The sequence below is a fragment of the Agrilus planipennis genome, unplaced genomic scaffold (genome assembly GCF_000699045.2).
Source record: "Agrilus planipennis isolate EAB-ADULT unplaced genomic scaffold, Apla_2.0 scaffold11, whole genome shotgun sequence".
Classification (NCBI taxonomy): Eukaryota; Metazoa; Arthropoda; class Insecta; order Coleoptera; family Buprestidae; genus Agrilus; species Agrilus planipennis.
This window is the reverse complement of record NW_020440736.1, coordinates 2,505,682-2,533,509: the sequence shown is the minus strand read 5'-3', so window position 1 is coordinate 2,533,509 and position 27,828 is coordinate 2,505,682. Positions and strand designations below refer to the sequence as shown.

Below are 27,828 nucleotides of genomic sequence, written 5' to 3'. Positions count from 1 at the left end.
TAAATAAAATAATTTAAAAGTATTTATTAAGGTAACACGATGTCCTTGAATGAGATCTAATATTCCGTGTTATTGAATTGTTGGTTTTGAAAAAACTTACCTCACGAATTATAAAGGTAATCCACCACACATCCTTCGATAAATACTTACTTACCAACCAATTACTGTCCATTGAAATTAATTAGTACGTAATCCCACGATTCCTGAAAGGAAGCTAAAGGGGGCCTTCCGCCCTACCTTCCGGTGTAGTCCGGAGGCACTGCCCGTCCACCAGAATTAGTGGCTGATGGAAATGAAACACTAAAAAGTTTTTTTTTTGCTGATCTATTCTAATATCTCCATGGTGTACACTATTTTGTATTGTCACAAGAACTATAGAAGTATGCAAAATTTAAGGGGGGAAAAATTTAAAATTCTTAAATTTCATCCACATATTGACTACTAACAAATGAAGTAAAATAAAACCCCGTAAAAACGATGTAAGATGCTTTTTAGTGTTTCAAAGGTTTGATGAGAATGAAACCATTCGTACAGTTACCCCTTTATCAAGATGTTACTAAATCTCAGTTTATAAACTTGTATCTACTTATATACTATTTGTGTATATACTAGAAGCCATGCTGATCGCTTGTGAAAATAGGGTCAAACATTGGTTTTAGTCTTCAGCTTGATGATAATCATCTTCTTGAACAGTTGGAATGGCGTTGTTGAGCCCAATGGGTCGGCAGTTTTTGACATTGGTTCTGTCACCAGATTTGTGAATCAGTTGTGTACAGTAGACACGTCGGCTAGAAGAAGATCATCAAATTCCTGTACTAGGCTGATGGACAACTCCGAGATGTCAAGGTACTGCACCAGGTTGAAGTTGTTCAGAAGAGGGTATACCGTCTCACAATAAAATGTAGTTAAGGATGCTCACAGGCATCGAGGCAGGACAATATTCAAGGAACATCATAGATAAAAGAACGTTAGATTTGCACCAGTTAGTCACAAACCATTAGATGTGTTTTCGGCATTGAAAACACAATTGATTTGGTTCTCTCCATCATTTGAGAAAATAATCCGCACAACTGGAAGTACCACCAAAGGTTGGGGGGCTTCGGCGCTTTATCCTTATCTGTATCTCCTCGTAGCGAAGTTGGCACGCCTCCAGACTTATGACCCATTCGGCCAATCTAGTTAATCAGTTCCAGCAGTGTCAAGCAAAAATTACTAACTCCTCTCAACTAGGGTAAATAAGTTAAGGTAATTGTTGTTTCCAACATACCCCCCATATACTACAATCTCGTAATACGGGAGCATAGGAGCTCATAGTGAGGCACCCGTATCCTCAACAGAATGGAGTAGGACTCATAACGGTAGTGGGTTGAACCCGTATGCTCAACTAAGCGGTGAGTACCATCGGATTTCAACCTGCTAAGATGCAGAGATTAAAGGCCTTGCAAGTCGACTAGATGAAATTTGTAGTACAGATCTAAATCCGTACTTGCTGTTAATCGTCCATTACATTGACGCTGTGAGGGGTACAATAAGAAAGTAGGAATCGCCCCCTCAAACAATAAAAGGATCGTCGATGTGGGAGCCTCCACTGTGACTTGAAAGTAGTTAAGAGATGTATCAAGATCCAAAGAGAGCAGAACACGAACATTTTGATAGAATATGGAAACGAAGACTGACGAGGAAGATGTCTAGGCCTTTTCTTGTCCCAAGACTATTGTAGGGGTACCGCTCAGGAATTTGATTGCGAGGTTTCCATCCCCAACCTCCTGACAATGTTTTGAGTTCCAAAAACTTTAAAAAAAATTTTTAGTGTTTCATTCCCACCATCTAGCAACACTGGTGGACGGGCAGTCTCTCCGGACTACGCTGTTTGGTAGGGTGGAAAACCCTCTTCAGCTTCCTTTCAGAAATCGTGGAAATGGGTGGGTGGTGGTTCGAGTGAGGCAGATAAGACGGACGAAATGAAGACAGAAGAGAATGAAAGATTATCTGTGGAATATTACTGCTCCACCTTTTGCCTAAGTGATCCAAGGAAACCACAGAAAAACTTGGACCAAGGCAGACGGACCCGGAATCGAACCGACGTCCTTCTAAATGCGAAGCAATGGTCTAAATCTCACGGAGTAAATGTATATACTTTCAAACGGTCATTTTCTACGCATGTTTGCACCGATCTTCAAACTCGTGGAGCAGGACGTCCTTTTCAGATTGAGACATGTTTCTAAGAGCTACACACTTCTCCATTCGAAGTTCCTTTTCCATTGCATCTAGCTTCATTCCTAACGCAGTGACCATTTTTTTTATATCACAAATTCGTCCAATTTATTCAACCATACATGTGCGACATTGATACATCTGATCGACACTACGGGACGATAACACGTATTATCTGCGTTTGTCATGCACTCCTTTCCTCAAATCAACACGATAATCTAATGGTAGATTATTTCACTTTTTTTTTATAAATATAGGACAAAATGCGGGAAAATTCTTCTTTTTAATACAAGTACTTTCACTGCTCATTATCATTAACGTCACGGTTATGTTCAGATATATATCGAAATATATTTTTATTTACCGATACTTTAGTTGATGTACTCTACGGAGATAATAAAAATATAGGTTTTACCAATAAACTTATTCTATTTCTCCGTTAATAGTAGTGCTGCTTTACTCAGGATGCATTCTAAGTGTTTACTCCTTGTAGTGACTCTGACGTCAGGTGTATTACATTTGTAAGTGCCATATAATTACTTAGATTAATCATAATTGATTCTATTGAGCTCCTACTTAAATTTCAAATACTTAGACATTATTTGTTTGAAATGCGAATTTGATTAAATATCATATAAACGAAACATATTTCGGAAATTTCCACAAAATAAGTTCTTTTGTATATTCTGTTCACTTACAATTAACACAGCCATGCACTGTGCACGTGTTTGTCCAAAACTAAAGCATTGAACAGAGCCGTAGGTATTTAAAACTAAAGACAAACACATAATATATTTGAAATCCATTTATTATCTGTACTACATGCACGGTTCCTAAAGTTATAATACAGTCTAATCAAAGGGTTAATAAAAAAATAATTTCTTCAATTATGCATTCTATTGCGCTTATCATTACTTTTATTACTTGCTTCCGAGGTATACTTCGTTTAGTTTCTCTAGCAATGCAACCTTTTTTGTTTTGACCGGCGCATAGTAGAAAAAAACAGCACTAGGCCAGAAAAGAAAGGAGACAACTCTCGGCCAAACTCTTAACCGGTGAGGAGCGTACAATCCGTACAATACTGCACGGAAAAATTGACCATTATATCCACTAAAATTGCATTGCTCAAATGTGTTGTTATTGGTACCAATTACTACTGAAAATATCAACGAGATGATTATTTATATTTGAAGACATACTAAAGGCTCTAAGGCTTGTTTTCGACTCGCACTACTATTCATGATTTTTTTCCCTACCTACGAACTTGCCAGTGCGCATCCAAGACATTGGAAGGGGTACATCCCTAAAGAAAGTAAATGAAGTATACAGCTGGAACCATTTGGGACGTCTTTAATTGTTTTTCTAATTATTTCGTTCTTTTAAAGAGATATGTTCTATTGCAATTGTTTTAACCGGAAATATGAGGGGGAGAGGTGTTAAGCAGGACTACTGGCTATTGCCCTAATTGGGGTATTTTCTTTATGCAATATAGTTAATGAATATAACATTTGCTACTGAAACGAAATATTTTTTACCAAATTCCATTAAAAAATAAATAAAGATAATCCAAAAGCACTTCAGTTCAACAAAACGTTTATGAAATTTAGATGCTGACTCAGTACAAGTTATCGATTACGACAGCAATGAAGATTAGATCAAAAAAGTGCTCTCTATTGAATTCTTTAAACATATGAAATGAGCAAAAATCGCTTAAAAACTGTTCACTTATCTTTAAAGTCAAATTGTTATATATGAGTAACTACGTAACAGGTGGGCTGAAAAGTTCGTAGGCTAGAATAGAAAAAATTATTTTTTTTTTTTTGATAGAAATTGATTTTATTATTCAATATAGTTCCCTTCGAGGGCGATACAACGATTATAGCGGTCATACAATTTTTCGATGCCATTTTTATAATACGATTTGTCTTTAGCCTCAAAATAGGCTTCAGTTTCGGCGATTACCTCTTCATCGGCGCGAAATTTCTGTCCAGCGAGCATCCTCTTGAGGTCTGAGAACAGAAAAAAGTCGCTGGGTGCCAAATCTGGAGAGTACAGTGGATGCGGAAGCAATTCGATGCCCAATTCATGGAATTTTGCCATCGATTTCATTGATTTGTGACACGGTGCATTTTCTTGATGAAACAGCACTTTTTTTTTTCAAACAACAAAAGTTCTTTCACTAAAAATGCTATAACTCAGATACTAATAGCGCAACAGCAGTCAAATTTATACACGTGTCTTTTGAATGTTAGGGCTAACTAAAAATCATATGGATTTGATACTAGTAGAGCCATATATGGGTCAGCCTATGAACTTTTCAGCCCGCCCTTGTACATCAAAATGTACTTAATGACTGAATGCGACCCTGGTACCTAAATTTCGATAGGCGTGAGTATGAGCCAGCACCTTTCGGATTGACCAATGCCGTTCTTATTGGTGTCCACGTTCTACATTGTGACCACGCGTACACGTTCGCTTTTGTTTGGTTATCTTGAAAGAGAACAGAGTCTAATCTGCATTACTTTCGCGTTGTTTCACTGTTGATTTTGGAAAACACCAAGTCATGTTTCGTCTATAACGACATTATCAAAGCGCACCCTGTATCTTTCACTACGTTTAAGATATATATTGGCGCAAATCATTATTAAAGTTCGTTTTTTGTTAATGACAGATTTTAATTCCAAAATATTCACATTACAATTCCCATTCATTTACGAGAAGAATGATATTTACAGTTCACTTAAGAGCGACCTTTTAAAATTCCGATGCTTTCATTTTAAGGCGATTCCAGTCCACCGACAGCAGCTTGTTTTAATTGCGAAATGGATCCTAGTATTTTTTTTCATTTAGATGAAAATACGACGGAATATCCAATCCAATCAGCGAAAAAGTTTTTTAATTAAATGAGAAATCTTTTTAATGTGTATTTAATGAAAATTATAGTAGTAAATTTCGAATGTTCTATTACGCCGTAGTAGTTATTTATTTCTCTAAATAAATAAACCAATAAATAAGCCAATATTCGAATGGTAATACATTCTACATTAAAATGTCGCAAAAATAAACACTTTATCACATAATAAACTCCACTTAAGTGGCTATCTAAACTTATAATAAATTACCTTGGATTTTTAAAAAAGATAAATGATGTAACATATATGTAGTATATCAAGTAATATATGATATTCCATACGTACATAAATCAAATATTTTCCTGATTACAAATAGCTCCATAAAATGCAATTCATACTTAAGTATTTATAACCGTTTTCAAATCGGTGTTTCCACGAGCTTCACATCCGCCATAATGTATGCCTTGTATCGTTAGAGGTATTGATAAAACAATATGGTATGAAATTAAAAGTAAAACCAAAATATTGGTATGGAAAGAAAGAAAACGTAGTGAAAGATAGAATGTAAGGATAGGAGACAAAAATTAGAAGTGACTGTAGCTGACTTTTAGCATTTAGGACTAAGTCAGATAATTCAGGGTAGATGGAGCAGTAGAGATTTAAAACAAAAGATGGTGAACGGGTTGAGTCGCCTTTAACAAAAAGGAGTTACTATATTCTCGCAAAGGTTAATTTAGAAATTCGAAAAAGATTGTCAAACTTATAAGCCTGGAGCACAGCTTTGTACCGGTGCGAAACCTGAACGGTGGGCACTACAGAAAAGAAAAGGATGGAAGCGTTCGAAATGTGGCGTTACAGGCGAATGATGACGATATCGTGGATAGAGAAGGTTAGAAATGAAGAAGTACTAGAAAGAATAGGAGAACAGAGGACTCTATGGAAGTCAATAAGAAATAGGCGAGATAGGTTGGTAGAATACTTTTTGAGGCATGAAGGGCTAGTTAAAGACATGTTAGAAGCAGGAGAGGTAGACCAAGATTAGATCACCTACTGTTCACAAATACTTAAGGATCTGGTATGTTCTAGTTTTAGGGAAATGTGAATATTAGTTCAGGAAACATAGAAAAGAGTAACGGTACATGTCTAGAAAAGAGTAACGGTGCATTTCTAACCAGTCACTGCACTGACGACCCTATGATGATGGTCATCATCATCATCATCATAGGGTAACTTGACCGTTTTTCGGGATTAGTAGTAGGACAGTGCTTCTAAGTACTTCAGAGTGCTGCTTCTGTTCACCCGACAGTGAAAATTGGGCTGAAATAGCATCAATAGATTTAATAATGACATTGACTAGAAGATCTTTGTAATCCTCAAGAATAAACTGCTAAAGTCGGACACGTGTAAAATCATCATCATAAGGTTGTCACTCCAAAGACTGGTTGAACACGTACATCCACTCTTTCCTATCCTGAGCTAATCTTGGCATTTCTCCAAAACTACAACATCTCTCACCCTTAACTATTTGCGAACAATAATCTAATCTAGGTCGACTCTACTTTTCTTAACTCCTCTTTCTGCCTCTAATATGTCTCTGACTAGACTTTCATGCCTGAGAAGGTGATCTACCAACCTATCTCGCCTATTTCTTGTTGACTTCCATAGAGTTCTCTGTTGCTTCTATTCAGATTACTGTTATCGTATTTCAAAAACATTGATATGTCCATTTCATAGACATATACACATAGCAAAAATAAAACGAGCACTTTTGAGTAATCGAAGAAAATTGGTACCTTTAACGCCCTCTCACGGGCAAACGAATGAATTGGTATACAGATAATTTCAGTTCATGATGGTACTTTCGACTATTGTATCAAATATTATAATACAACTATTTACATTTAACGGCTTCTCAAAATGACCAGATTTAAATAAATGAATCCTATAAGAAGCATTTTAAGTTCTTGAGCTGCAGTTTTCATCGACAATGTTTCGTTTTAATATCCCTTTATTATAACTTATTTCCTACTATTAAGTTATTACGCTGGTTAAACAGGTAGGAGCGATTTTTACGGGCGAATAAGAATTTTGACTTAATGACTTTTCCCACTTGTCGTAATGACCGGCGCAATATGCCACTGCCCGTTTCCCTTATGTTAAGTAATGATTAATAAAGTTTTCTGTTTTCTTTATAGAACTGAAGCCGTTTGCATTCCTGATAATATATTGTTTGGAGTTGGTTCCGCGTCATATCAAATAGAAGGAGCATGGAACTACGGAGGTAAACATCTTTTATTATTATTTTTAGTTACTACACCCTCTGACATGAAGCCTCCAAAATAAGTTCTTTTCCTTTCCAATTCTCTTAGACAATCCCAACGAATATTATAAAATAAAATAGATTCAAGTTTCTCGGTTTTTCAGTTTTGTTCATTCAGTCTCTCTGTGAGAGACGCGAGTCTCTGAATTAACAATTTTATCGTTCGAGTCTCTCATACACAGACTGTGAGAGATCCATAATAACACCTACGCAATAACTGAGAGACGCTCTCAGAGACGCTGAAAGACTCTGAGAGACTGGAGAGAGACTGAAAATTTTTGTCTAGGGATGTGATCATTATAAAGCTTTTCTTTAGCGTGCACAGTATATACCATACATCATGAAATTATTTAAAAATGTTAAGCGTTAGGGGCTGCGAACTAAGGGTTTAGGTTAGTGTAAAGTGGCAATGATTTCATATCTATGGATCACCGACAAATGTACCGTTCTTTGGACTAGTGGCTCAGTAACTGTCATAATCTGTTTTAACATGGAAATGATCATCATCGTCATAAGGTCGACATAAGACTGGTTGGACACGTACCTCCACTCTTTTTCCTATCCTGAGCTAAACTTCGAATTTTCCTAAAACTAGAACAGCCCACATCCTTAACTATTTGCGAACAGTAATATAATCAAGGTCTACCTCTACGCCTCCTAACTCCTGTTTCTGCCTCTAATATGTCTCTGACTAGACCTTCACGCCTGAGAAGGTGTCCTACCAACCCATTTCGCCTATTTTTTATTGACTTCCTTAGAGTCCTCTGTTCTCCTATTCATTCTAATACCTCTTCATTTCTAACCTTTTTTACTCACGTTATCCTCATCATCCGCCTAGAATACCACATTTCGAATGCTTCTAACCTTTTCTTTTCCGCCGCTCCCACGATCCATGTTTCGCACCCGTACAACGCCGTGCTCCAAACATACACCTTTAACAACCTTTTTCGAATTTCTAATTTAGCCGTTCGCGAACATAGAAGTGACTTCTTTTCATTAAAGGCGACACCACCCTGCGCTATCCTCTGCCTTACATCCCTGCTTCTCCTTCTGTCCTTACTTATCTGACTTCCCAGATACCTAAAATCAGTCACTTCTTCTAATTTTTCGTCTCCTATCTTTATATTCGCTCTTTCCCTACTTTTTCTTCCCTTGCATACCAGTACTTTAGTTTTAGTTTTACTTATTTTCATACAGTACTGATCTGTCAGTACCTCTTCCATTTTATTTAAAGCAATTTATAACTCCTCCTTGCTAGATGCTAATACCGCTATATCAACTGCAAATCTGCAAATGGAAATGATATTAAATTATTTTTCGTATTACATTTTTTTTTTTTGTTAAAACCGACGGGATCATTTTAAATTTTTAATTTAACTTGTAATAACGCCGCAGTATTTATATATATATATATCATTGTGGGAATATTTGCACAAAATCAGAATGATGAAAATACGAGCGGTTATACAGCAAAACGTGCCAAGAGGCGAGCACTAAAATGGCCAAATCTGCATAATCCTTTAGAAGGCCTTAGCGAGTCTTTTGTTCAAAATACCAGTCCATGCAACAAACGCTGATTTGCATAGCAATGAAATTCTGACGAGTGGGTATTTAAGAGCTGATACGTAAAGTGGATACTTAAACATTTATTACAGTTTATTGTAACACGGAAAAAATATCCGCTTGTTTCCTTAATTCTATTCACTGAAGGATCTGCAACAAGTTAGGTACGCAATCGTTTAAAAATGGAAACCCATTCCGGACACGACACTTTCGCTCGGAAATTGACAGAATGTGAAGAAATAATAACAATAAAAAATAGAAATTGTGGCCTGAAGCAATAAGACGATCAAGATTAGTCAAATCACAAGCATATTTGAGGTTATGTGGGCACCATATTACAGGAAATAAATATTATTTTTAAGTTTATATCAAACTAGCTTTTCCCCGCGGCTTCGCTCGCAGAAATTAATATGGTTTCTCCATAAAACCTTTTAACTCCCAATCCACCCTTACAACGTTTTAATTTTACGTAATGACGCCATCATAGATTTCTAATACAAAACGTAGCAACAACATTTCATTCTTAAGGGTTGATTTTTAAAAATTGCCAAAACACGTATTTGCTTAATTTCAACAATGAGCAACCTTCGAGTAATTCAGAGTACAAATAAAATATACCCCATGGAAACGTTGCAACCTCTTTTCATTTCATCAATAATATCAAACAGCATATATACCAAATTTCAAGTAAATTCAACCACAAATAATGTATGTCCCAAACAAAAATTGCAACACCTTTTTACCCCCCTTCCCTTTGGAGGTTGAATTTTTTAAAATGTCGAGATAGGTCTTCCACAAATTAAATGAGAGACCATTAAGACCAAGTTTCAAGTAAATCTGACCACAAATAATGTATGTTCCATTTAAACATTGCAACTCCTCTTCACCACTCATCCCCCCCATAGAGATTGAATTTTTTAACCATTTTCAAGTAAATCGGACCAAAAACAAACATGTAATCTTTGCAAACCCCTTTCAGCTTCCTAAAGAGATAGAATTTTGTAAAATGTTGAAATAGGTATGTATGTCACTAATTTTATATGAAAGAGCAGTAAGATCAATTTCAAGTAAATCTGACCTCAAATAATGTATGTTTCATTTAAACATTGCAACTCCTCTTCACCACTCATCCCCCCCCCAATAGAGATTGAATTTTTTAACCATTTTCAAGTAAATCGGACCAAAAACAAACATGCAATCTTTGCAAACCCCTTTCAGCTTCCTAAAGAGGTAGAATTTTGTAAAATGTAGAAATAGGTATGTATGTCACTAATTTTATATGAAAAAACATTAAAGCCAAGTTTCAGGTAAATCTGACTATAAATAAAACACCATACTTAACCATAGACAACATTACGTTTAGCTGTCAGTTGCGTTTTGTTATACCATTTTTAACAAATGAACGGCTACACTGACGATTTCATTTATAAATTTTTCGTCTTGCTGTCAGTTGGGTTTTGTCATTCCATATCAGTTGCGTTTACATATACCACGTTTTTCTGGTGGAACGTGATAAAAAGTATCCTATGTCCTTCTCCCGGCTGTAAACTACCTCCCCACTAATTTTCAGCCAAATCAGTTCAGCCCTTCTTGAGTAATAAATGGTGTAACTAAGACGACTTTCTTTTATATATATAGATTAAGTTTATGGAGTAGGTACTACTGTTTAGGTCTTTATAAAACTCGTCATGTGGTATAATCATAACTTCATCTTGTTCTGATTCTGAGGAATTCAATTTATCAAGCAAATTAAAATTTCTATGATATGCGTCTGATCATCATCTGTCAATCTTTTCCTATCCTGACATAATCTTCGCATTTCCCTAAAACTAGAACATCCCACATCCTTAACCATTTGCGAACAGTAGGTAATCTAATCTAGGTCTACTTCTACTTTTCTTAACTCCTGTTTCTGACTCTAATTTGTCTTTGACTAAACCTTCATGCCTAGTAACCTATCTTGCCTATTTTTTAATGACTTCCATAGAGTCCTCTGTTCTCCTATTCTTTCTAATACCTTTTCATTTGCGCTTTATATCTCTACCACTCCTTCCGTCCTGACTTACCTGACTTCCTAGATATCAGAAATCAACCACTTCCTTCAATCTTTACTAAGATTAATGCACAGTTTCTCACTGCAGAGGGATCCTAGCGACCTGCCGTTTATTATTTACGAACAATGAAAATATCGCAACCAGTTTTAAACGGTACCTGATACAGTTTGATAGATATGATCAGCAACAAAATATCTATAAATGGCGGCGTATCGCCATGTTCTTGGTAAATCTTCTTGCGCTACTATTATCATACTAAATGTTCATTTCTTCATTATTTCAATTATCTTCATTCTGAGAAGTGGATTATGTGGATTCAAAGAGCGTTTCAATCATTAATGGTTCAATGATAATGAATATATATTACACTTCGTAATTATCAATATTTTTTGTAATCAATATACATATATACGGTGGGAGATGCGGAAAAGAAAAGGTTAGAAGCGTTCGAAATGTGGTGTTACAGACGAATTATGAGAATACCGTAGATAGGGAAGGTTAGAAATGAAGAAAGAATAGGAGAACAGAGGACTCTATAGAAGTCAATAAGAAATAGACGAGATAGATTGGTTCGACACCTTCTCGGGCATGAAGGTCTAGTTAGAGGCATATTAGAGACAGAAACGGGAGTTAAGAGAGTTAGAGGTAGACCAAGATTAGGTTACTGTTCGCGAATAGTTAAGGATGTGTGTAGTTTTAGGGAAATACTATGATTAGCTCAGGATAGGAAGAAGTGGAGATGCGTGTCCAACCAGTCGTAGGACTGACGACCATGATGATGATACATATATACCATTTATGATTGATACATTTTCAATTGTGTTCAACGCTTTACCAGTTATCTTACTATCATTGAATCACTGTTTCGCCGTAGAATTCCATCCCCTTTTACGAACAATCCTTCAATTCTTTGAAAACATCTTTAAGTATCTGCTTAGAGTGTTACAATCAATCACTAAGATAAGTTTCTTTTTTGTTTTAATGAACGAAAACGTTGCTACATAAGCCAGCCATTATGTGTATAAGATGTAAGAGAGAAATAAATTGCCCAATCAATCATACTGCTTAAGACAGTTTTGATATTTTCCTCAATTAGAAAAAACGAAGACGTCGCGCAGTTAACTTTCCTGAAAGATTATCAATAAATTAATTAATACACACTAGTGATGAATGGTTTCTAAACTTTAGTAATAAAAGTATATATTTTCCATTTTTAAAGCATCATTAGAAGCAAACTATCATGAATTTGGATGTAGGGGGGAATCTTGGAGACTACTAATACGTTTTTTAAAACTCTTTCACAAATACTTATTAGAATAAATCTTCGTATATTATTATATTATTCCATTAAAATAAAAGGGCTTTCCGTGGGGACTAAATATGTAATGTAAATCTTACGAACGCTGCCTTATGGTAAGAGATAAATGAATTAAACTGTACCTGAAGAAAAATATTAATTTTTTATTAATAACACTGTCTTTGGTAATATTTCTAATTGTGCGAAGTTCGTCATGGTACCTATATCTATTTAAAGTAAAACCTCTTTTCATAGGACTTATTTTTATTAGCTTCAGGAATTTTAGCATCCATCTTAATTTCGCATGATTAAAAAATGGTGTAGAGTCACCAAATTTGTCAATTACCAATTCCTTTCGACTTACTTATGTGTTATTATATCGTGCCACACTGACCAGAATTTGTTTTAACATAGATAAGAGCGAAAGCATTTGGGATGACCTCACTCACAACTATCCGGAACTGGTATCTGCTGAAGCTAACGGTGACGTTGCAGCGGATTCGTTCAATAAAATAAATGAAGACGTGGCCCAGCTGCAGAGCATTGGTGTTCACTTTTACCAATTTTCACTATCATGGTCCAGACTTCTACCCGAAGGTTACTCGAACAACGTTAGTGCGGTTGGTCTTCAGTACTACAATGATCTGATCGACGCTCTGGTGGCTGCCGATATTATTCCAATGGTCGTTTTATACCATTGGGATCTACCAACAATCCTACAGAAACTGGGAGGTTGGACCAATCCTGAATTGATAGATATATACACCGACTACGCTAGAGTTGCCTTCGAAAATTTCGGAGACAGAGTTAAATATTGGATCACCTTCAGTTCACCTTCTGAAGTTTGTAAGGCATACGGAGCAGACAATCGCGCTCCTGCAGGCGTATCTTCCTCTCAGACTGGAATAGGGGAATATCTATGTGCTAACACTATTCTAAAAGCACACGCGAGAACCTACCATTTGTATAACGATACTTACAGGCCGGATCAGAATGGTAAGTTTCGGTTGATGCACATTACAATTGCTAACAGTTTAAATAAATTTTATTTGTATCTATCTAGAAAATTGTTTCATCATAGGATACTTTCTATAGGCGAATATAACAATGCCTTAATTTTACTACAATTTTTTGTTCACTTCTATTTCTACTTACACTACAGGAACTATTGGGATAGCATTATTCGCAAACTGGTACGAACCTGATACAATTTCTTCTGTTGACATAATAGCGGCCATACGTGCACTACATTTTGAGGTAGTTTTCACTTATTTACATTTAATTAATTGATTTTAAATTAATTGAAAGTTTCTTAAATTCTTCAGATTGGATTGTACGCCAACCCAATTTTCACCAGTGCTGGAGATTATCCTACAATGGTCAAGGACACAATTCGCAGAAGAAGTGCTGCCGAAGGATTCCCCTATTCTAGACTACCTGAGCTTACAGCTCAGGAAATTGAATACATCAAATTCACGTCAGATTTCTTCGGCGTCAACCATTACACCACTTATATGGCTGCTGACAGGCAGATGTACAGCAGTGATCCAGAATATTTCTTAGATTTGGAGGTGACTTACTGGCAGCCTCAATTGGATTGGGAAGACACTGCAGTAGATTGGGTAAAGGTGAGGAAGTAAATCGAACAAACGATCTGCAGTTGCATGTTAAATAATAATCTTATTGTAGGTGGTTCCATGGGGTTTCAGGAGGTTGTTGGTATGGTTGCAAAGGGAATACAACTACGGTCCTACATTCTACATTACAGAAAATGGATACCCTGATTATGGAGAAGTTGATGATGATCTAAGAATAAGTTACATTCAGGTAAGCAGTATACCCTTACGGAGATTAGATATTTAGGAGGTGTAGCTAGTACAAATCGATAAAATTCTGAAAGCTTGAGGAGTGTGAAAAATCACTGTAAACGCTAGTAATTTCTTGATGCAAATCTTAAATTTATTTACCAGCAATGAAAGAAGAAATAGTAAAACAGATTTTAATATGCAATACAGTGTCAGTAAAATAACTTGTCAATAATTTTTGATTTATTTTCCATAGCGTCAGGTAAGTGCCCTTCAGGATGCTATAGCCGACGGAGTCAGTGTTGGTGCTTACACTTATTGGAATTTCTTGGATGGTTTCGAATGGTTAGAGGGATACAAGTAAGTTAAGTAACAAACTTTACATAATCATTCATTTTGCCCAGCATGAACATTGTTGGCCGGAATAACTATAGTATGAAGGCGTTCGAGGTAGTGCAGATCGCTGTGGGCTTATACATGGGCGTACTGCCTGCTGGTAACATAATAACAACGGCAATCAACGTTCGCTATTTAGCGTATATTAGTTATTTTGGGGTTGCATTCTATAAAATCAAGGATTTCGCCTTCTACAGCTCATCGTCACAAACTTGACTGAAAGAAACTAGTATTTAAATTGAACAATAAGTAAAAATAATAAAGTCAGTGGAATTCGGTAGGTTCCATCTTGCTATCGTTGCTCCTGTCGTCAGTAATTCCCCATACTAAACAATTACAAATCAGACACTGATCTTGAGAGAAGAGATGACATCGCTAACAGTAATATTAACAACTATTCTACAACAACACACTGAGCTAGTGCCAATGATTGATACTGCTAATTGCCATTTGATTGAATGCGGCGTTGCGTTGTCGTATTTCTCTGCGTGATTTACCAGAGCCGTACTGACCGTTGCCTGTACTTTCCCTTACGCTTTTCAAAAGAACAGTGAACTGCAAACATTTTACCTATTTTTTTTGTTTAATAGTGCCCTGTCACATCCTGCGAGCTTGCCACTTATTTCAGAGACACCAAATTTATATACACTTGAGTTCTTATTGTAAAAATGGATATAATGATAAGGATCTCATGTCTCTGGACACATTCATTTAATCTATCGCTCCTAGAATTAGATTAGCACTTCACTTAAGTGTAAAACTTACATACAATTTTTTCTTAGCGTCACATACGGAATGGTAAGTGTCAATATGACAGATCCCAATAGATCTCGAACTCTGAAGTCATCGGCAAGATATTACCGGGATCTCATTAGAAGCAGAAGTGTGGAACCTGATCAGAATTGCAATTTTACTTCGGTTCCAACAACCCCTCCTCCAACCGATAACCCCGATGAGTCTACCACTTCTGCTCCTCCTAGTGGTCTTGCCAGCACATTTGCCATGCCACATAATCTCGGTAAGTTAAATGCAAACTTTTCATTTTATTTTTCCTCGACAACATTTTTATATATATGTTATTTCTTTACGTCTTGGTTTACTTCTTCAAGTGTCAAAAAACAAATTGCAAATGGCTAAAAAGTGAAATTTTTGTTGCACCGGTCAATTTCCCAGCAAACCAGGAAAATCCAGCAAAAACGAAATCACACGACTCTTTTTACTCAAAAAAATCAAAAATACTCTACTTGGAAATTTATCATTTTTATTATTGAAAATAGTGAAAAAACGAGAAAAGAAGATACAAAAAATCGATTTTCAATGATTTCGGAAATTTTTAAAAATTTTGAGCGATCTCCTTTGGAGGGGCTATTAAAACATAATAAACTAACATATTTTCATAGGAGACTCGAAAAAAAATATTGTTTTTTTTGGGCACCCTAATAAATACATATACCTACATAAATTTGTTGGTGAAAACTTACGATAAATTCAAATTACTCTGTGGAAAATTGTTTCATTGCACAATTTCGCAAATATCTGCTACGCTGATGAAATGATCTAGCAGCAGTGAAATATAATGCATTCAGGTCGGAAAATACGCTTCACTGATTCTTGGTTACTTTGAACAGAGCAATTGAAGAAGAAAATTTTTAACAAAAAAATACATGCTCATTCATGTCAGTCATTTTAATTTACCATTTACATCATATTTTATCACTTAATTCTTGGCTCATGTGTCTTTTCCATAACTAATTTTTTTTACCCATTTTTAATTTAAGACCTTACATATTAACGCTTGATTAGTTTTGACATAATTATGAAGATGGAAAACTGATATTGATTTGTTTCTTATACAGGTGTTATGCTGAGTATTTCTACGGTCACCATGGTGTTATTTTCATTAATTAGAAGTTAAATCTCCTGCAGAAGTATGATCTACTGTTTTATGTTACATCATCGTTGCGTTTGTTAATTTTATTATGAATAAAAGTTAATTAAGTAACTAAGTCTTAATGTGACCTACGATTGACCTTTTTGGTTATCTTATTTACTCTTGTATCAGATAAAAATAAAAAAGTAATTCTGTAATCCCAGTTAATTTCGACGAACTTTGACGGTTCGCTTTTGTTTCTTTTTTTTTTCCAATGATTCTGAAATTAATTACTTGGGGAGGCTCGTTTGGTTCGAAAAGAGAAAGTACAGATTGGTAATCAATAGGGTGACCTTTTTTCCCAAAAGAGCTTTAAAATACGGCAATGGCTTTCAAAATAATGAACCAATAAAGTATGCGCTATAAAAGAGTGCGAGCGAGCACGCGTGCGAATAAAAAGCTGAAATACGATGCCACTCCCTTATAAATAAAAGAACTGAAATATTCGAAACAAAAAAACGTTGTAAAAGTGTATGAAAATTACAACGGTTTCAATTGATCCTAAGTATCATTAGCATTATGATTTGAGTCACCTTTTGTGATTAAAAGGTAAATCAGAATGCAAAAAACTTCCGTAAATTAAAATAAAATTGTGTAATACATTTATGATGATGAAATAATTAGTGGCAAACAAATGTCTTTTTCCAGAATTTCCATTAATTAAACTAATAACGTACAAGCAATAAAAGCTAAATGAACTCGGATCGCAGCGTTATTACATTCAACGCATCGACATTATTCAATCACCGAAAATTTATCCTTTATGCATTTATTATCATTTGCTTGTGACCTAGGCCCTGTACATATAAAAAATAACTTCTATAATAATGTGTAAGAACATTTCTCCAATAGAATTCTAAATTCTCCAAATATTCAAGTGGAAATTACAGAAATCGAATCATCTGACATTTTCCCAACACACTAATTGTATTATCTCCTTTTGTTCTTCAGAACAGCCGAATTTAGCTGCTAATAAGAAAGTTAAACTAATTTTTACCAACCCGGCTTGTTTCAAAGTTTAGTTAAGGAACGGTTAATCCAGTTAAATCTGTTCCATTCAACCCGGTTCATTGGAACAGCTAAATAAATCAAATTTACAAATGCTGCACTTCGTAGAGGTTTTACCTTCTGCCTGATGTCTCTCCTCCCAAAGCCGCCTTATCTGTTTCAACTTGTACGGGCTACGTGTAAGTTGACTTTAATTTTTCTAAAGCAGATACGAAGTCTGCAGAGCTAGTAAATCCAACGCGCTTGAATGTAAAACCAGATAAAAGTTTCGCCTTTGTTCGTGTTCAACTCCAGACAGTTTCGGTTGGTAATAAGCCTTAAGTTGATGCAGTGTGGAATTCCATCGCCAAAGTAACTTATTCAGTGAACGGAATCATGAGAATAAATACACACATATATAAAGAATCTGAACAATACCGTACAGCCTAACTCGGTGGATTCAGAAATTCGAAATTAGACAAGCATATATTTTTTAAGTTCTCTAGGGTTTTTTTAGGGATATTTCGATGAATTTATTGAATTCCATCCTTAATGGGATGAAAGTAGGGGTTAAAGTAATTGATGTAACTGGTGGACCCTCGAAATTTAAAATTTGGAAGAAATATTGGAGTTGTAGGTAAGAAGGGATTTTTGAAATTCCATCCCTCTATGGATGGAAAAAGGTGTTAAACGATTTGATTGATAGACAACGCACCGCCTAAATTGGTGGACCTAGAAATTTGAAATTTGGAAGAAGTATTGCTTGAATCTCCTGGAGATGTAGTAGGTAAGAAGGGATTTTTGAAATTCCATCCTTCCATGGATGGAAAAAGGTGTTAAACGATTTGATTGATAGACAACGCACCGCCTAAATTGGTGGACCTAGAAATTTGAATTTTGGAAGAAGTATTCCTTGAATCTCCTGGAGATGTAGTAGGTAAGAAGGGATTTTTGAAATTCCATCCTTCCATGGATGGAAAAAGGTGTTAAACGATTTGATTGACAGCAACGCACAGCCTAAATTGGTGGACCTAGAAATTTGAATTTTGGAAGAAGTATTCCTTGAATCTCCTGGAGATGTAGTAGGTAAGAAGGGATTTTTGAAATTCCATCCTTCCATGAATGGAAAAAGGTGTTAATAGATTTGATTGACAGACAATACACAGCCTAAATTAGTGGACCTAGAAATTTGAAATTTGGAAGAGTATCCTACTACATCGGTAAAAAGGGATTTTTGAAATTCTATCCTTCCATGGATGGAAAAAGGTGTGAAATATGAAATTTGGAACAAGTATTCCTTGAGTATCCTGAGGATGTAATAGGTAAGAAGAGATTTTTGAAATATCGTCTCTCCACGGATGGAAAAAGGTGTTAAACGATTTGATTGATAGACAGCGCACCGCCTAAACTAGTGGACCTAGAAATTTGAAATTTGGAAGAAGTATTCCTTGAGTGTCCTGGAGATGTAATAGGTGAGACGGGATTTTTCAAATTCCATCCCTCTATGGATGGAAAAAGGTGTTAATAGATTTGATTGACAGACAACGCACAGCCTAAATTGGTGGACCTAGAAATTTGAAATTTGGAGAAAACATTCCTTGATTATTCTAGGGATATTGTGGTAGGAAGGGAACTTGTAGGCAGCAGGTGCGTCTTATATCCAAGCATAATAACAATTTAGGAATGTTCTGCATAAACTGCGTAAGAGTTTTTACTGGTACAAAATTTAAATGTTTGCCAAATCATATCTGGAAAGTTCTACCTGTTTGCCCTGTTTAAATTTTTGTAGTAGATACACTTTAATAAATAAACCACTGCATTGTTTGTTGTTTAAAATATATTTACCTAATGAATTACTTCACTTCACAAAAATCAACATTCGGACCGGGCAATCAATTGCACAGGTCTGCGATAAAAAAGTTTTTTGTAGAAATTTATCTTAAGCATGCAAATTTTGGTCTATATTTTGCAAATATAAACTTTGTTTTAATGTATCACGTCACATTTTTTTTGTATGTAGATTAATATATGTAGATATATATAGTTCTTTGAATCGGCAAATTTATTTGGTTTTTCATTTTATAGCTTATATTTCTATTTAATACTCTCTCACTGAGCATTATATTGTCTTTTACTTTATTTTAGATAGTCTGAAAGTAACTATAGTCGTTTACACCGCCTGAAAAAAAAAATAGTTTATAGCGCGCCATTATTGAGAGAGATATAATATTAACGTGTAATAAAAGATTGTGTTTCATTTATCTTTAACTATGGCTTCTGTAAAAACAATTCAAATGTATTTTTTTACATTTGCGGACAATATACAATAGTTAAGCAAAGATTGAATATAACAGACTGTAAAAAATGCTTATTAAGCTTACTTCACAAGATAAACACTGGATTACGATAAAATATGCCGGTTATGTGTTGAAGTGTTAAGACAGTGGACTTATGGTACATCAAAATCATTGTTATTAGGTATTCCTGTCCAAATTAGAATGCAATTGGAACTCGGAGTGAAAAATGTCATCAATACGAATTTGAAAAAAGAAAGTTTTGCTTCCACCACGTTACATTAAACTTGGTTTGATCAAACAGTTTGTAAAGGCATTTCAACTTGACCAACGGTGGTTATTTCATGTTTAGATATCGAGGTCATGATTTATATAGGTTTTAAGCATTACTTTTTAAGAAAAAAGTCAATTAAAAAATTACGTTTTTTTTTGTTTATTTTCGATTTTTCCATGCTTTAATATTGTCGGAGGTATTTCTAACCAACACCATCGAAAAGAGCTGGTTATCAAATATTTTTTCGTCGCACTCATTACGTGGCAACGGTTCAAATGGAAATGTGTTCTCTGAGTATTTATGGGTTAATGTGATATGTGGTATAAACCATATGAATATCGTTTTCTATTACTTTTAAGACAATTACGACAAATATTAACAATTTAAGAAAAAAACTTTTCAAAAAAAAATTTCGCAGACCTGTGTTATCAGTGACAATCAATGGATAGAACACAATCTGTTTACCTGACATGGCAACTTTTCATTTTAAGGGTATTGATGGAGGTAGATAGTAATTTGAGGTATTTCTTATTAAGAAAATCCATTTAAACCTACGCGCCCTTGCGTACGGCAAGCAATACTTGCTAATTTTTAGTTTTCGCACAATGTACTTTTAATTACGCTCAAAAGCTTCACTACTAATTTTTATAATACCTACACAAACGTTTATATGGCAATTTTATGGACAATTTGTGTTTCTAGGATCGCATAGATATATTATTTAAAACATTTTAATGAAATCCATCGACCAACCGTATATTTACGATCAAAGTTATATCAATTTTACGACTTATTAGTCCTTTAAATCGGATGTGTTAATTGTATTTTTATTGCCCGCCCGCTTTTGTCAATGTTATTACATTATATGTATACAAAGTACCTTTTATGAAGGGCATGTTTGTTCAACGTTTAGTTAAATTAATTAATTATTTTGTTGTTGGATTGAGTATTAAATTCCATTACTAAATGTAAAATTTCCGATTAGCAGATAAAGGTATTAATGACAAATCCATACACGTGACTTATACAAAGTGCTTTGTAGTTAGACGTTTTCATGTTTTTCTAATTTAAACGTTGGAAGGTGTGACATCATCAAATCATGAGAAGCCACTACACAAAGAAGCATTTAATTAAAAATGATGGAATTCCTTTTAGTTGTACCTAATGTAAACAGAGATTAAAAAGTTACTTTATTTTTAAAAGAATTAATAGTAAAAGTGGTAAATGACAAGTTGGACTTTATCGGACTTCTGACATTTCGTCGAAAACTATTTGGTTATATTTAAGCTGTGCAATCGCCACAAGATAGATGAAGATTCACCTTAATACGAGCTCTGTTCAAAAAGTGTCGCGAATTCTGTGTTTTTTCGAAAATTATTTATTTATTTATGAATATTTATTTTGTCCCCTTCAATGTAATCCTCACTAGATATTATACACTTGTACCAACGTTTTCTCCAATCCTCGAAGCACTTCTTCATTTCTTCATCATCATTCTTTGTGATTTTGTTCAGCTCCTCCTTCGATACCGTCTTTATCTTCTCAACCGTAGCGTGGACGTTCTTTCATGGGCGTTTTCAGTTTTGCGAATAAGAAAACGTCAAAAGGGGGCAGATCTGGAGAATACGGTGGTTGCGACATTATAAGTGTGTTGCTTTTGGCCAAAAATTCGCGCACAAGCAACGATGGGTGAGCATGGGCGTTATTACGGGGTAAACGTTTTACCCTGTGGCAAAAACTCATGATGTACCACGCCCCCGCAATCGAAGAAAACTGTAAGCAAAACCTTCACATTCGACTTAACTTGGCGCGCTTTTTTCGGTCTTGACTCGTGCGACAGCTTCCATTGGGATGATTGAGCTTTAGTTTCCACATTATAACAATAAACCCATGATTCGTCACCAGTTATGACCCTCTGGAGTCCAACAGCTCCTTAGCAATGCTAATGCGATGCTGTGTGTGGTCGAAATTGAGCAATTTTGGTACGAATTTTGCAGCGACCCTTGCCAGAAGCCAATCGATATGTTCAGGTCCTCAGCAACTTCGTCTGTTGTTGACCTGCTCGGGCGTCCGGCAAGCTCTTCCTCGTCCACATCTTCTCGGCTCTGAGAACATTTTGTACCACACATAAACGATGCTTCGGTCCAAAGTATAGGGTTGTTCGGAAAGTCATTTCGTTTGCACCCAACTTCACATTTAAGCCGTATAATTTTTATATGCTTTGAGAGCTCATATAGCAAGGCTTGTGTGTGAAAAAGACCAATTAATTCTACGCAGCAGTTTTTGGTTGGTGCCCTTTTAAATATGGAGAGCGATAAGCAGCATTTTCGACATATCTTACTGTTTTACTACAGAAAGGGTAAAAATGCTGTTCAAGCCAGAAAGAAATTGACTGATGTGTATGGAGAAGGTGTGTTGACAGTACGCCAGTGCCAGAACTGGTTCGCTAAATTTCGATCCGGCAATTTTGATGTCGAAGATGCACCACGTTCGGGAAGGCCGGTTGAAGCTGATAAAGACGCGATAAAGGCATTAGTTGATGTGAACCGGCGAATAACAACACGTGAGATCGGATTGAGGTTAAATTTATCAAATTCAACAGTTTATGACCACTTGAAAGGCCTGGGATTATCCTCGAAGCTCGATGTATGGGTTCCCCATGTTCTCACAGAGAGAAATCTGTGTCGCCGCATTGACGTCTGCGATTCGCTTCTCAAACGTCACGAAAATGATCCGTTTTTGAAGCGCATCATCACTGGGGACGAAAAATGGGTTGTATACAACAACGTCAAACGCAAGAGGTCATGGAGCAAAAAAGATGAACCGGCTCAAACCATTTCCAAAGCCGATATTCACCAAAAAAAGGTGATGCTGTCTGTTTGGTGGGATTTTAAAGGAATCGTTTTTTTTGAGCTTTTACCGGATAACACAACGATTAATTCGGAAGTCTACTGTCATCAGCTGGACAAACTGAATGATGCACTTCAACAGAAAAGGTCAGAACTAATCAACAGGAAAGGTGTAGTGTTTCACCAAGACAACGCGAGACCTCACACAAGTTTGGTCACTCGCCAAAAGCTTTTACAGCTTGAATGGGATACAATGCTACACCCACCATATTCTCCAGACCTGGCACCATCGGATTATTATTTGTTCCGGTCACTCCAAAATTTTTTAGACGGTAAAACCTTCACCTCAAATGAGGAGGTCAAAAACCTCCTCGATCAGTTTTTTGCCAGCAAAGACCAAAAATTTTATGAGCGTGGAATTATGCTACTACCAGAAAGATGGCAAAAGGTGTTGGACCAGAACGGTCAATATATAATTTAATAAAGTATTTGTTTATTATACGAAAATTGTCTTTCATTTCCACAAAAAAAAACGAAATGACTTTCCGAACAACCATATAGCTTCACGTTATGCCACAGTCAACATTCAGAATGCGTCCGAGCACTTAATTTAGTTTTTCACACAAAATTTGTTACAGACTATTTGATTAATTTTTTGGAATAGGCAAGAATCGAAGACGAGCCAAAACACGTGCAAGCAAACCAGCTGTCAAGAATAAAATGAACATTCAACATGGCCGAGCTTGTCGGTATAAGTGAGAGACATGAGTGCCAACCTAACGCCACAAAAAAATCGAAAATCGAATGTACGTCAGCGATACTTTTTGAACAGACTTCGTACATCATTCACGATGACGTGTTCATTTGCAATCAAATAGTTGTTTGCTTCGTCGGTTCTTGATTGGAAAATAAATTAGCTATAACCAAGTGTATAATATAATAAAACAACAATGTCAGAAATTCAACACAACGTATTTAGCTAGAAAGCTCCCTGCTATCGTGGAGAAACGGAGAACATCGACCTGTCAAGTAGCTAAATCGTAAAAATCTATGGCGATCATAAAAACAACAGACAAAACAAAGGGGTCAAACTTTAAGACTGAAAGGTCGGAAAAACTCCTTTAGCCAAAGCATAAATCTACGAAAATGGCAGAACAGAGCAATGAATCGACCATTTCATAAGTAATTTTTAGTGTAGATCTGCGAATAACAGAAATTGGAGCAAAGTAACGCTTCCCCGCAAATTATCGAAGCATTAGTACACATTGCTGCAGAGACATACGGTGCATACCGAATTTGCGAAAAGCAGTTACAACGAGTACTAACCGCGAGAATGTGACATTCTATGCAAGTGAATTACTCCATTTCCAAATCGAGGTAAACAATCTTAATAAGAAAGACTTGCAAAAGTAGGAATAGACGAAGAATTTAACGATCCACAATCATCATCATATACTGCAAATTATCAAGGATGTTGTCCTGTGTAGTAGCCTAGTAGTAAGATGTTGATATTTATATTATTAAATCGTCAGACCTAAGATTGGTTAGACACGCACCTCCAGTTTTTCCTAAGATGAGTTAATTTCCCTACGACTATTAGAACATCCCACATCCTTAACTATTTGCGAAGAGTAATCTAATCTAGGTCTACCTCTACCCCTCCTAACTCCTGTTTCTGCCTCTAATATGTCTCTGACTATACCTTCATGTCTGAGAAGGTGTCCTACCAACCTATTTCGCTTTTTTCAAATTGACTTCTATAGTGTACTTTTCTCCTTATACATATTTCTAAGACCTCCTAATTTCTAACCTTCTCCTTGCTAACAGGCTCCTTGACAAACAGGTGATGCCGAGGGATTGCCCCTTTTCCCCAAATTTTCTTGAGTTAGCTTTTTCAACTTGCGTTGTTGATTATGAAATACGTTAAAAAAAGACTTCTTTCATAATTTTGTGTCAAAAAGTCTGTAGGTAAAACAGCTTGAGAAACTCGAAGAGTATTCGTACATACGCATTGCAATAAAATTACAAAAAGTCGTAGGGACCATAAAAGTAATATCGGTCCTTAGTTCGGTGTTCGATAATTCGTAAATCTGTTCTGGTACGCAAAACTACCAAGATCCCAAGGAAAGAAAGACTTGAACAATGTAAACCTAATATATACCCAGTCGCTGTCGAGACATCGAGATACAATCTACGTTCACATTGTCAACGCAGCACTACCACTGAAGATGTCAGCCGCAGTAGCTGACGAAACGTCTGGACGGAATGGTTCACTTTGACCACTGCCCTATAGCCCGAATCTGCATTCTACTATGGATTCCGGCCGTGAAAGCCTTTGTTCTTATATTCCAATATACATTATTAATAGAACCAGAGAATCCCTCATTTTAATAAGGCAAGAGGAAGATGTAATTCCAACCCTAACAGGACAGGATTTTCAAAGATATCATCGAAAACGAATAATTCCGGCAAAAATTGATAACTGAGAATCTAATGTAGTTAGCTTTGATATAAATGTGTTTTATAGAAAAGATAAAATTACAAACTTTTCACAAGATAAACTCAAACTTGTTGTAGAACGTGAACAATGAAAACTTAACTGCTGTATTCACCTGACCATATGGGTGAATCTTAACCACTGCATACACAGTTAGAGATATTATTTGATATACATATGCTCTTTTATATAAGCTGCTAAACATAAAATAGCTGCTGGGGAAACTTTGTCTTTGTCAGCTAATATTTACAGCGAGCATTTCGGTGGTTTCAAACGAAAAACAATTTAGTTTACTTAAAATAGTTAAAGATTCGACCAGGTCCATCATTAAAGAGGGGAGACATGATGCCCTTATTAACTTGAAGTAATCTGTGGTAGAATTAAGTTGATTTAATATTAATATTTGATAAATATGACGGATCAGTACTGTATGAAAATAAATAAAAGTAAAACTAAAATACTGATATGCAAGGGAAGAAAAAGTAGGGAAAGAGCGAATATAAAGATAGGAGACGAAAAATTAGAAGAAGTGGCTGATTTTAGATACCTAGGAAGTCAGATAAGTGAGGATGGAAGGAGTAGTAGGGATATAAAGCAGAGGATAGCGCAGGGTCGTGTCGCCTTTAATAAAAAGAAGTCACTTCTATGCTCGCGAACGGTTAATTTAGAAATTCGAAAAAGGTTGTTAAAGGTGTATGTTTGGAGCACGGCGTTGTACGGGTGCGAAACATGGACAGTGGGAGCGGCGGAAAAGAAAAGGTTAGAAGCGTTCGAAATGTGGTGTTATAGGCGGATGATGAGGATATCGTGGGTAGAAAAGGTTAGAAATGAAGAGGTATTGGAAAGAATAGGAGAACAGAGGACTCTATGGAAGTCAATAAAAAATAGGCGAGATAGGTTGGTAGGACACCTTCTCAGGCATGAAGGTCTAGTCAGAGACATATTAGAGGAAGAAACAGGAGTTAGGAGGGGTAGAGGTAGACCTAGATTAGATTACTGTTCGCAAATAGTTAAGGATGTGGGGTGTTCTAGTTTTAGGGAAATGCGAGGTTTAGCTCGGGATAAGAAAGTGTGGAGGTACGTTTCCAACCAATCTTAGGACTGATGACCTTATGATGATGATGATGATGTTTTATTTATAAATGCATATTTTTGAGCGCGTGTGTGTGTAAAAGAAACATTAGTTAAAAAATTAATGTACAACAGTTGAATAATCGGTTGCGCCACCCCAACCCCCCCATCGGAATACTTAATGCTAGTACTGCTATATCATCTGCAAATTTAAGCATACTAATATATTGTCCCTGTATATCAATCCCTTCAGTTGTTCTGTCTTTAATGATGTTATAGATTAAAAAGTAGCGGTGACAATGTGCTTCCTCGTCTGATTCTCTCCTAATTTTTACTTATCTACGTAGCTGCTCAAGCTCTATATCTGTCTGTTGCTCTTTAGGCATATTTGCCAGAAATTGGCTCATATTGTGGTACAAGAATTCGGAAGTTATCAAGTCATGAAAGTGGACGCTGAAACCAACAATCCATTCGAGGGACTATTCGCCAAATTTTCATATCGGAAAGCCCATTTACATGTAATTCATTCGCAATCTACGAGCAAAATTCAGCACAAACCTGAATTACGACAAAGGCTTGATGGATTTGGAATAAAGGTAATACATTCCCAGAAAGCGATTCGACCTAAAATATGTCACATCACTTTTTGATACCCTAGGCAATTCAAAATGGTCCATGTCAACAAGATTAGTGTCAAGAACACTAACCTAAGGAGTGGTGAAGCTAAGGCAGTCAAAACAAGTAGCCTTGTAATTGTTTACAAGATCAGATGAAACTTTTAAATTTAATTTTAATAGTATTTCTGCGGTGGGCACCCAACCTCTGTGGGCACGGCCTAATCGTCCTTCCTCTAGCTAAAATCCATACTGAATCTTATCATTATAAAAACGAGCATGTAATGTAAATATCTAAATATTTTACATACCTTTGATGACATCATCTTGGAATAGTTTCTTCAATTGTTTTCTTGCATGATCCAGGCTATAATCTAGCACTATCACATTACTAATTAAAAAGGTAAAATAAAACAAATCCCTTTTATTGCGGCCATAATTCATTAGTCATCCTTAAAATTTCCACTTGAGCTTTTATCATCGCTTGACTCATAAAAAGTTTATTTTCTCCATATGACGACAGATTCCTAGGAAAAACTATGGAATCCAAACAGGCTAACGACTGGAGTAAAAATAAAATAAATAAATAATATTAGCATCGGGTTAGGATGCTAATATTATTTCAAAGTAATTCGGATAATTTAAAAATTAAGTGAAGAGTGAAATTTAATTTTTTGTAATTCAATATTTATTAACTAATGTAACGTGAAATATTTATTAACCATGTTTATTTAATTGTTTTGGTCTTCAACAACATTTCGATATCTTTTATAATTATTGTAGACACCTATAAAAGAACAATTTTTGCAAA

At 35.7% G+C, this 27,828-nt stretch overlaps 1 protein-coding gene and 1 long non-coding RNA gene across 2 annotated transcripts; both read left to right on the top strand.

Moving 5' to 3' along the window:
* Positions 1 to 2,502: 2,502 nt before the first annotated feature.
* LOC108733927 (myrosinase 1-like) lies at positions 2,503 to 16,514 on the top strand. The gene is made up of 9 exons (XM_018465289.2): positions 2,503 to 2,735; positions 7,262 to 7,347; positions 12,715 to 13,296; positions 13,463 to 13,557; positions 13,626 to 13,928; positions 13,990 to 14,127; positions 14,362 to 14,465; positions 15,284 to 15,519; positions 16,358 to 16,514. The coding sequence occupies exons 1-9, from the start codon at positions 2,680 to 2,682 to the stop codon at positions 16,414 to 16,416; spliced, it is 1,659 nt and encodes a 552-aa protein (XP_018320791.1). The 5' UTR covers positions 2,503 to 2,679; the 3' UTR covers positions 16,417 to 16,514.
* A 1,158-nt stretch (positions 16,515 to 17,672) lies between these two features.
* LOC108733912 lies at positions 17,673 to 19,239 on the top strand. Its single transcript, XR_001937298.1, has 2 exons — positions 17,673 to 18,740; positions 18,810 to 19,239. It is a non-coding gene; the product is annotated as an uncharacterized LOC108733912 (long non-coding RNA).
* The last annotated feature ends 8,589 nt before the right edge of the window (positions 19,240 to 27,828 follow it).